This window comes from Trachymyrmex septentrionalis, unplaced genomic scaffold, assembly GCF_001594115.1.
Source record: "Trachymyrmex septentrionalis isolate Tsep2-gDNA-1 unplaced genomic scaffold, Tsep1.0 scaffold80, whole genome shotgun sequence".
Classification (NCBI taxonomy): Eukaryota; Metazoa; Arthropoda; class Insecta; order Hymenoptera; family Formicidae; genus Trachymyrmex; species Trachymyrmex septentrionalis.
The window spans coordinates 33,677-45,541 of record NW_017305988.1 but is presented as its reverse complement, the minus strand read 5'-3'; the positions used below and the strand labels follow the sequence as shown (position 1 = coordinate 45,541).

The 11,865-nt window shown below is 35.8% G+C and overlaps 1 protein-coding gene across 1 annotated transcript in view; it reads left to right on the top strand.

The window, feature by feature from the left end:
- LOC108754733 (F-box only protein 32) overlaps positions 1-11,857 on the top strand; it is a 14,066-nt gene extending 2,209 nt beyond the window's left edge. The window contains exons 2-7 of the mRNA XM_018497269.1: positions 9,519-9,565; positions 9,886-9,935; positions 10,155-10,341; positions 10,525-10,700; positions 10,794-11,044; positions 11,174-11,857. Coding sequence (XP_018352771.1) covers positions 9,519-9,565; positions 9,886-9,935; positions 10,155-10,341; positions 10,525-10,700; positions 10,794-11,044; positions 11,174-11,372 — 910 coding nt within the window. The 3' untranslated portion in view covers positions 11,373-11,857. The remainder of the gene's footprint in view (positions 1-9,518; positions 9,566-9,885; positions 9,936-10,154; positions 10,342-10,524; positions 10,701-10,793; positions 11,045-11,173) is intronic.
- The last annotated feature ends 8 nt before the right edge of the window (positions 11,858-11,865 follow it).

Genomic DNA, 11,865 nt, shown 5'->3' with positions numbered 1-11,865 from the left:
CAATTTGCAATAGAAAATAAATCTGAAAACTTGTTTCTCTCTTTAATACCTTCGGGTATGGACACTAATCGGGCATGGAAAAAATTACTTTGCAGTCACCTCGACGCTGTATCACGCGCAAAAATCAAGTAAGGCTCGCTCGAAACCGTATCGAAACCGATTCACGTGCGCCTAGATTTTTATCTACGCGATCAACCTGAACGTTTTGCACTGGGATATCGAAAATCGCAAGAATGATATCGTGCCGTTGTGTATAAAAGTGAATCTACTATTTCCTTTTATACACGCGACAACGTTACGTCTCGTGAAAGAGTTTACACCCATGAGTTAGTTTCTTAACATTTAATTTCCTAAGAATTAATTAGATGTTAGTAAGAGTGTTAGCCTTACTAACTATCCGTATTGTTTTTCTTCTGAGAAAGAACGTTGATTTCACTTCAACAGAGTATTCAATAATAGTAGCCGATATGCTTGAACTGCGTCATATTCTTCTAACATGTTGATTTTTAAAGGAAATACATATATAGAATTTAAATTATTATAAGCTGTAGAATGCCTGAATTTTAATTTAGTTCTTTCATAATTAAATTGTCGCAAATAGGAGAAACTAGGAGAATACGTGTATAATGAAAATAAGATTAGTGTTTAATTTGAAGATATTAAAATGTTTTGTTCTCGTCTCTATCTTTAAACACTTAAACAACATGTTTTTTAGTTTTAAACTCTTTTTCCATAAACAAAACACTATGGATTTAAAATACATAATGTTTTCAATCCGAACGCGTAGTGTTTTTTTTGTCTATTAAAAAAATTAAACTAAAACATCTTTAAGTATTTAAAAAATGGAGACAAGAACAAAACATTTTAATGTCTTAAAATTAAACACTTCTTTCTTCAGTGTAAATAAATTGTAGAAACTCTTTTCTTCAAGCAAGAAAAACGCTGATTTCATCTATGGCTACTCTTAGTAAACATAAAATAATTATCGTATTTCTATTTTATCTTTAATTTTCTATAAATGTGTAGTTTATAGTGATAGTAGCACTTTTAAAAATAGATCGCCCAAGCAGGAGGCTTGAATATTGAATGTCTATAAAAATTCTTCGCTAGTGATAGAAATTAAGTTAACATATACTCCAGTTCTACGTATGTTATCTCCTGAAATTGTTCCATTACTTACTTTTTCGTTAAAAAAAAATATGTTACGATGGCCGGGAGCTGCTGTTTCAAAATTGAGCTAACTTAAGACTATTGTTTCGAAATTTAATTAATTTTTATGCTAATGCGACTTCAAGATTCGATTATATTGTTATAGCCCTACAATTCTATAATACATACTATATATCTCAAGATCTGTCAAAGACATCGGCATATCGTATGTCCTCGGGACGACCGCCGATTGCGCGTCGCGATTTCTTCGAAACCGACCGGATATTGAGCCCATTGTGCTCGTTGCACCAGTTGTGTTTGTGGCCATGACAGGCTTAAATAATTATAATCGTGGCGCATCCATGCAGCCCGTGTTTGCGAGCGTGCTGTCTCAAGAAGACAGCAGCGCGATTCTTTGTTTCCGCTAACTAATGCACGCTGCATTTGGAAGCAGCTGTACGCTGTAAGTCGTAAGTAATAGAGAATATAGAGAGCGAACGTGGCAAAGCAGACACAGCGCACTGGTCTATGCTATGCTAGAGATCTCGGATTCCTGATAAAACCAAAATATTTTCATACACTCTTCAGTGCAGACTTCTCTCGAAAGGAAGCAGCAACCTATCGAGATCTATCTTTCTTTGCCAACAACACTGTGTATGTACGCATGTACAGGTGTACGTGATCGAGAGAAATCACCACTGTCCGCTACGAGCGCAATATGACTAATTGTATAATAAAGAAAAAGAACAAGTAAACATACTCCTTCCCGCAACTTATTACTTCTCGTAAATATGAGGGCAATACAACACGATCGATTATTCTTGCCATTTGCGCAGGAATTTCACTTACAAATTTGACTCAAGAAATCGCGAGTGACGCGAATTACAATTGAATCATTTACAGACAATTTACCGCTCAGCGTCATTGTAAAAAGAAATGTGTTTTATTCTTGTCCCCATTTTTTAAACACTCGGAGTCAGTTTCAGTTTAAAATTTTTTCAATAGACAAAGCACTAAAAACTCGTGTTTAAAACGCGAAATGTTTTATTAAAGCTTGAAGCGATTTCATCATTTCGTTTCATCCAAATTCTCTTTATTTGCAAATTTTGCAGATTTTGCAAATGAATAAAAAATCAACGTGTCATTTCTCGCTTATGATCTATCATGATTCCAACATGGCCTCGGCGATTACTCAGGAGCTTTGAACAACTTTCCAAAGCTGAGATTCGACTGATGTTTTGCACTTGGCCAAAACCTTTCTCTCTTGAGAAGTCAAAGATGCTCGTCGTCTTTTTCTTAGAAGAAATACAATACAGCAACTCGCAATACGTCAATCGACTCGAAATGCGAACGTGATAATTGCTTCTTATTATGAGCCACTTTCGTGACGGCTGACAATTTTATAAGATAGTAAAACGTTCTATAATGCTACTTCGATAATGCTGCGCATTATCTTTCTACAATAGTCTCGACTAAAGCCGAGCCACTTCTTCGTTCTCACCTGAAATCTAATAGATAATTAGTTTGCTCCAAGTATGATCGATAAACACAAACATTTGACGCTTAACGTACCCTTAATTGCAACTTAACTCCGTAACTCCAACTAACCGATAATTGCTACATATCGCACGTGAGGCGTAAAAGTTTATTAATTTGTCGAAAATCCATTATTTATATAGATTTGCAACAACGTATTTTCTAGAAATAATTGTGCAACGTGTACACGAACATCTAATGTTTAAATAATACATAATTAATTACATTAATTAACAAACATGTTAAATGCGATATCTATTATTTACTCGAGATCAAAATTTAACAATCCTACTATTTATACAGAATGGTATAACGGATTGAACTGAGTCGAAAAGTTCTCTACCATTTTGCAATTTTTGCAATAGTTAACAAGATATCAATTACTAGAAATTGCAGAATATTGGTTTTCAATAATTTTTTACTCAAGTACTATCAACTTTACAGAAAAAGAGCATGTAACAAAAATTGTTTATTGCGAAAATTCCAAAGTTGTAGAGGACTTTTCGCCTCATTGTCAGTTTAGTTTGCTCTACAAACACACGAAATATTTGGCGGTCATTCTGGGACTCACTTTGTATTATTACTATAATTATTTACGTTTTACATAAGACTATTATAAACGTATCATTACATATATTTCATCTGTTTACGTGTCGCACACTTATTTTCATTTATTAATATTATAATTCGTTGGAAAAATGCACGTCGTGCTTTTAAAATGCAGTCGCACAAAACTCTTTCGTTGTATATTGCGTTTATTTCTGTTAGATTACTACCAGACGCTGGCGAACATTTGGCATTTATGTTATTTGGTGTATTTATTTTTCAAGCCGTGCGCGCATTTCGCGTGTGTCCCTTGCATTTCTAATTAATAATTCTAATAATACGTGCATATGTATCCGTATTTGAGTGCATCCGTATTTTTTTCCGAATACAAGTCTTGAGCATCTACACAACAGGCAACCTGCAACACTTTCATTAGTGCATCGCGTTATATCGTAAATATGAATTATGTTAATTCGTGCACATTGAATCCTGTTATTAATTTATTCCTGTCATCTATATATATTTTTACAATTAATATATAATATTCTCTAGTAATAGTAATATCTAGCGATATTATACAGTAGAGAAATATTATATATTTATAATGACCTAATTTTAAATTTTCTTAATTATTAATATGGTTTTTACAATGACTATTTCGTAGTTTACATTTGCAAAAATGCAAGTTGTATGAAAAGCAGTATTGCAGTTCTATTATAAAATATTCAAGGATCCACGTGTTATTGAATTTGACATTCGTTATAATTAATTGAAACATTACCTTATGATCTTTCTGTACATTCTCGAGATGTTTGAATTTTATAAAGGAATGACTACCAATATATCGTGTGAAACGCAATGGTTGCACAGGAGTTTCGACAGAGCGCTCGACTTCGTTGCGCTTTCTCGCACTCTCTGAAAGAAACCGTCTAGCCTAACTATTCCTTTTCCTTTACGCGTTAGGTAAAAACGAGCTACGGGATTAAAATTAAAAATTAATAGAGTTTATATCGCGGGAGCTTTCTTCGAGAAATTAGAAAGAAGAATTCGCTAGAAGAATTCGATAAAAATTCAATAAAACATATTATGGCTATCAGGCTATCTCTCTCGCCTACCAAGTTATCGAATAATTTCAGCAATGCCACGTAAGATTGCACTTATAAGTCCGTATATTCACAGTATTTCACAGCTCTCGTCTATCGATAAATGCGCATATTTCTATTTCTGAGATTCTGTAGTATACGTAAACTATATGCTAAATGCGCACATATCGTGATAAAAGTGAAGTGTAAATGCGGATAAATTTCAATACATGTTAAATCAAATTGACCGTGTATTAAAATTAAAAATTTAGACAATTTCCTTAGGAAAAGTGTATGAACAAATCGTATACTTCCGACATTTAGCATTGACTATATCGCGAATCCTCTTTGGGTTTTGCCTATGCACAGGAACGGTATAATATTTGCGCCGATGAAGATACATTTCTACGAGCCGCTGAAACAGCCGATTTTTGCGGCTTTGAGCGGTTATCCAAATGAAAATGTATATCTTTATAGGATCATATATCCTTTAAGCGGTAGATCCTTTAAGGGCTAGATCGAATTCTCAAAACGGGAAAACTACTAACGCGTGCAATCGTGTATCTTGCCGGTGCGGAAGTAGGTCGCGACCTAGCTATCAACGTGACCTGCGCCAATTCGCAATCCCCTCACAGGATATATGTACCTCATGCAGCCTTGATAAATTCGGTTAGACGGTGCGGCTTTTTCGTGCATGTGGATTCGACTCGGTGCTGTCGACCACGATATTTTGCTTTCGCAAAACGACGCAGCAACGACGGTAACTCGGGAAAATGGTGCAGTACAATGAAAGCGTATCTTGTATTTCTTTTTATTTTTCTACTCCTAACAGAAGACTTTCCCTCAATCTCTTCAACTTTATATATCCCTCCAAATATCTTCCAAATAAAAATGTCAAGTATAGAGTCTCGGAAGAGAGTCATTCTCAAATACAGTAATAAAGAAACAATATCGGGAGAATTCGAATTCTTTTCTCCGAGAGAAAAAGTCCTCCCTGAGGAATACATAACTTATTAAATGTAAAGGCACTTTGACGTATAAAAAGTATCTTTGCACTGGGATCGGGATCGATCTTAGTTGTCGTGCATTAATGGGGCACCTTTTCTGCCGATACTATCACGCCGCGCACGCATAACGATCTTGAATCTTGATACAGTTAGACGAAATGACTGGAAAGTACGCGGACTGTTGCGGCAGAATCTAAAAGCTGGTTTTCTCTATTTCCCTCGTCGACTTAACACACACGGCCGATGCGCCCGCACTATTATTTCGACGATTCAACCGACGTACAGCCGTCCTACGCGCGTTTTCCCAGCATGGAAACGGGATTAGACGTGGTGCGCGCACCATGGAAGGGTCGGTGAACTCGGTGGAAGTAAAAGTTTCGTACCGGCCGATTTCTATATTCGCGAATTAATTATTCGCACGTTATACAAAAGTGCACAGTATACGAAAGTGCCACCACTCTGTACTATATATGTATTATTTCCTTCCGTGCGGGATTATCTCGTGTGAAAAAACAATCATTCTTTATTCGTCTTTATCGCGTTGTCCAGCTTACATATCAGGCTGGTCTGATCCGCGAACGTTTATCATTATCGCCGGAACAGGCGTTGGTTAAATTAAAATAAGTATTGTACGATAGAAACATTAAACGGGGACTATGTTATTGAAAGGGAACAACGAAATGCATTGGAGAGCTAAAAAGATATATATTGCATATTAAAAGGAAACAAACGAAGACATCGTATATTAAAAGTAGACATATGTATATTTATATGTATGTATATTTGATCTAATGAAAGAAAAAATAGATAGAAAAGATTATCATTAAGGGTATACGTACTTTGTGTTTTATCAAAGTAGCAGTCTAACTTTTTACGCTTGTTTTGCTATTTTCTTTATTTTTGGCTGAAATCCTTAATATATGTACCTACCTGCGTGTCTACACATCACCCTGAATCTCTTGTTTCGCGAGAGCTTCTTGAAAACAGCCTTGTTTTTCACATTTTCAAATGACAGAATTTATCAGGCAGTCAACAATCAAGCTATATGCGATTCGAAACATAGTCTTGAATCTCTTTAGATATTCGTTATCAAATTCTGTCTTTCATTCCGCCGGATTCCATCTCCGCGTCGCTATACCGAAGTCTATTTTTCAACGACACGTCGAATCTCTAAAAACTTACTTTTTTAGAAATTTTTATTTGGATGTATCCAACTCGACTGTTTTATATTATATTATTCGTAAAAGTAAACAACGGCACAATGGCAATATTTCGAGTGCAGAGAATGCATTTGTGTACATCAATCTCCGTATATTGCAGAAAACTAAAATAACCAATGTCCTTCTGCATCTCGGAACTAGAAAGAGAATAAAGGAATGAAGAGACCGCAGAACTTTCTAAGCCATAACTACCCTCTATCAACGTATTGTACTTATACCTTTGAAACTATGTCACTCACGACCGAGATAATATTTAACGAAGTAAAAGCTTTTCATTATTAATCGTAAAATTATAAAATGCGTGAGATTATAAATGAAATACTTTTAAAACGCAGAAGCTAGTGTTTTTAATTATTCATTATTCATATACTGTTAATGTTTCACTCAACATCGTCTACTCCAACCGGTTTATTATTAGAATAAAACGTACAATCTTGACACCGTGAATAATATGACGTCAATCCGTATATTCCGATATATGATATTTGTCCTTCTATCCTCAAGCCATAGAACATTGACGTGACATTGATCGCTCCAGTTGCAAGTTATCGGTATTACATAGTGGAGGATTTTCCACATTTACAGTTCGTTGTTTAACACATGCATATACATATGTCTACAATTGATCTCGTAATGAGCGCTACAAGTAATTATGTAATCCTATGGTCTAATGGTACTGGATCTCTCTCTTTTTCTCTATGTCGATCTTTCCTGCAACACATATAAGCTTATTAATATCAAGTAACCCCTATAGGTGACTTCGACAATCTTAATCGCCGAATCCGGCAATTTGAAAGGGCAAGGGCACGCATCGCCGATCGATATATTAAAATGGAAAAATGCTTTCCCGTATCTAGTATCGTTCATGCGGAAAAATCACAAATACGTCCCGCACGCGAGGCTGTTTGTACATACTATATGCGAATATATGCACGAGTTAACATACAAGGTCATCGTTGCGTCCCTATAATAGAACGTTCGTCGCCGTTACTTGCGTAGACAGAATGATAAGCGCGACAAGTGAAGTGCAACGAAATGCATCTAGATGTTGAAGAATAAGAAAAGAATTATTGTAAAAATATTTCAACACACTCGATATTCGAAGATTGATATTCAAAAATTTGAAACGACATAATGCTAAACTTTTTTAAGATTTAGCAATAATATTTGCTACAAGTTTTTAATGCAAAAAATCAAATTTGCATTTCTTCATTCGAAGAAATAATATTTCTTCTCTAAAATACACAATTGCATAGAAGAATCTTATAAATCTTATAAATGATAAAGTGAAGAAATGCAGTATCTTTCTCAATCTTTATATCTTCGAATCCGAATATAAAGCGTTCGCTGTATTCTTCTACAATTGAAAATGAAGAATTTTATACCCGTGGAAGGAATCGAGTTTCTATGCAAGTATTTTTATAGCTGAAAGTTTTTATAGCATGAATAATTGCGGAGAAGAAATCGGGACGCATTATATGCAGCAGAATTTGATTCCTATCTTCGTATCGTAGACTTCATATTTTAAACGAGTTTATAAAAGACTGAATTCAATAAGTATTGATCGCGAGTGGTTTAAAACTTCTAAAAATTAGAGCAAGGATGGCCGCAATTCGCATCCCAACTTTGCGCGATTTAATCTCATCGACATTTTAAAAATGAGAATGAATCTTATTGTTGCATGTTGACGCATGATGTATGCGAACTCTTTCTTTATAAATAGAATGCACTGTAATCTAGTGACAGTTAAATAACTAATGTCGCGTCTATTAAGAGGTTATAGAGTCATCCTGACTCTATAAACGCGCAGAGCCTATTCGATGCCTGCATTTTTCCGCTTCCTTAAACTTCTCACGTGCCGCAATTGAAATAAAAATGTTACTGTAGTTGGATGAAAGTGGCTGTTAATGTCTATGCAAGGTGTGTCCACCTTAATTATGATCAACGTGTTATAAAGCAATTACGATCTTTGTGAACGATGGTGAAGGTACCACTCTCGAGACGGATTCGTCGTGGTCTGTTTAAATGCGATTATACCGTAGACACGAACGCCTACACGTGTTTTTTCCTTCTTTTTTGTCGAATACCAACACGATGATAATATCAGTAACTCACAGTCACTCAATAGTAAAGTAGTGTGTTTATTTTTTTAAATTTCTTTCAAAGTATTATACAGATAAAAATTAACAATTCATTGGTTTTTATTGAAAATGATATTAGTTATATTTAGAGATAAATAGGAAGAAAGTATAGCTTTCTTTGTAAGAATATTTAAAATCGACATTATATTATAAAAATTGATAATTATTATCCGAGTATCTAATATATTATTATCATCTAAACTTGAATTAATTTCAACTAATAATTATTATTGATCTTATATATTTATTACATCATTAGTGTAGAAAATCTTTTCTCTCTGTAGAAATATTTCAGTAGGATATATCGTTACAAGTAATTTTGTGAAACAAAATGCTGTACGAAGGTCTGTAAGTAAAGGAATACAAGTCCTACGAAGTTGTTTCTTCAACATTATTTTGCCACGATAGTCTTTCCGTAGTCGAACCGAAGTTAACTCCGTTGAGTCGTAGCAGCCGCGAGTTCGCTGAAACCGGTCGCGGTGTATTGTGCCATAATTGGGATCCGTATATTAGTACTCTCAGCATCTCGCAGGAAGTATCTTCTTCGCACTTCCATTGAGCATAAGACTTAAATCATAGGTTTATAAGATAAATTATTCGATAGATAAATAAGATTAACGAAATTTTTATTATTATATTTTATATCATGTAACTGAAATAAGTGAATGGATCACCGTGCAAAATTTTTACGTACAACTCTTATAGTTTCATTTTTTTTATAGCCTTTTTTTAATTGCAAAAACTCTACGTTTGCGTATTGCTTCTCGTTTTAATAAATTCTTTAAATTCTAACGAATTTAATGCTGTATCACGTTTAAAGAATACTTTTTCTTACAGCGGCGAAAAAGATGCCGGCGATAAGAAAGAGAAGGACAAGAAGAAAGGTGCGTAGCGTAGCCTATATCGGAAACTTGAGAACTTATCTATTCTAGCCGATGTGAGGCCTTCGTTAGCTATAATTATAAATTCAAGTTTATATTGTAAACTTTTTCCTTCTTTGTGTTTCATTTTCTTGCGATATTAATAATTTGAATCAGATGTTTATCGAAGATCTTCAAATAACATATATATACTATACTCGTATATATGTAGATCTGAAGAAATTTCTTATTTTTTTGTCGAGCAATAAGAGCAGTGTTTTTAGTCAAATAATGCTCTCATAAAGACGACGAATAAAATAACGAGTATTTTTCTTAAATTTCAGAAAACGCCGTCCAACCACATTGTCACATCACGCTAAAGTGTACACGCGAGGTGAGTGACTCCTTTCGGCTTGATCTTAATTTAGACACAACCTTGTGCAAGAGGAAAGAGACTGCGATTTATCCGATAAAGACAGGTTGAGTGCAGCGAGTAAGAAAAAAAAGAGCAAAAGATACTAGTAACAAACTGTTGACGAATCTTGTATCTACCTATACTTAGATGTCGTAGCGAGGTAGTGGAATCATTCATTATCCGTTTCTAAATTTACAGATCGCTGGCTTCAATGGCCTGAGCGACGCCTTGAAAAGGCTGGATTTCCTATCCGCGGTACACGATTGCCGTCGATTCAATTACATAGTCCGTCTCCTGGATCTCTTGGTCAGTCACAGAATGGGCGGTCTTAGTGGATGCGCGCAAAGAGTGCTCTTCAATATGCTCGAGGAAGTCGCTCTGGAAGGTAAAAAAGGGTCTTGTTCTTGCAAACGCTTGTAAGAATCTTTAAATAATCCCTTGTGAAATTTATCTAGCAATTTCATGATATTTCTCTCTCTCTCTCTCTCTACTTGCCAACATCTTTTTTTCCTAAAGAAAGAGAAAAATTAATTTTAAGTTAATCGTGCTGAATTGATGGTTGTTTTAGTGTCATTGTCGCAACAACAGACAGGAAGATTGCGGCGTCTTATAGAAAGAGTTCGAGCCTTCAGCGCTGGCTGCTGCTGGGGTGGCAGACCCTTGGGTTCCGTTATCCTGTGGGAGAAACATAAAGCAGCTCTGGAAAGAATATTGCAAATCGCTTCATCAATCACTATTACCCAGGTAACGTAATAAAAAATTACATTAAAGTTAGGATGGAGTGATTTCAAGGAAATTCGTGATAAAGATTGATCAATAACAAACGAGTTATTATAGCCGGACGAGGAGCAGCAACCTCAATGGTCGGATCTGCCGCCTGAGTGCCGTCGAGAGATCCTTCTACGCTTGAGCGACCCTCGAGACATCGAAGCTTCTTCCGAGGCGTGCGAACACCTTGCCGTTCTAGCGCAAGAACAGCGAATCTGGCGCGAACTTGCCCAATATCATTTTACGCCACAGCAAATTGCTACCACCAGACAGAATAATCCGGGGAAAGACTGGAAAACCATATTCACTATCGCTCGGAGGTACGGCTATTCTTTTATTGAATCGAGATTAGTACAAACATCAGTTTAGCATTCGTAACTTTTAACATTCGTGACATTTGTCAATACTATATCATACGTTTTCCACGTGTCATTTCTCATTCTGCTCAGATTGTTCGGATTGCGAGAGGAATACGCCGAGATGATACAGTTATGCCGTAATTGCCGCTGCTTATTCTGGCGGTCGCTGGGTCATCCCTGCATCGCAGATCAGGATCCCGCGTTTCAAGAGAAACTGGCGGACGTCGACCAAGCATCTCTCCATGTGCCGATCCCTCCGCAGACCTTTCTGAAATTTTTCTCGCTGTGAAAGCTTTCGAGACACGATTATGTCGTAAGAGCTCAGAATGAGTGGTGTATGTGCGGAAAAAAGCGGAAGCTGCTACGTAACTGCCGCTATGAATGATTGTTGCTTGACAGGATAAATGCTATACGTATGAAAGAAAATAATAGAATGACATTTAAAGATGTTGCGCTGCATTTAGAGAGACTCTAAAACGTTACCTTCTGAAAAGATATATTTAACTCGAAATATATTCTCTATTTGTTCTCTCAATATACTGTATGAACCTGAAAGATAGATATCGGTATTAGGAATACGTCCTTTGAGAAATTCGACGCCGACCTTAATAAATATCCAGAGGCCTACTTATCTAATGAACGAGCTTGAGTATTTAAGAGGCTCAAAAGCTGCCCAGAGCCAGGAAAACACAAAGACACGTGTGCCTGCACAAACGCCACACGATATGTGAATCAATATCTTCTGAAGTTCTAATTTTAATTGCTTCATAATTAACAGCTCA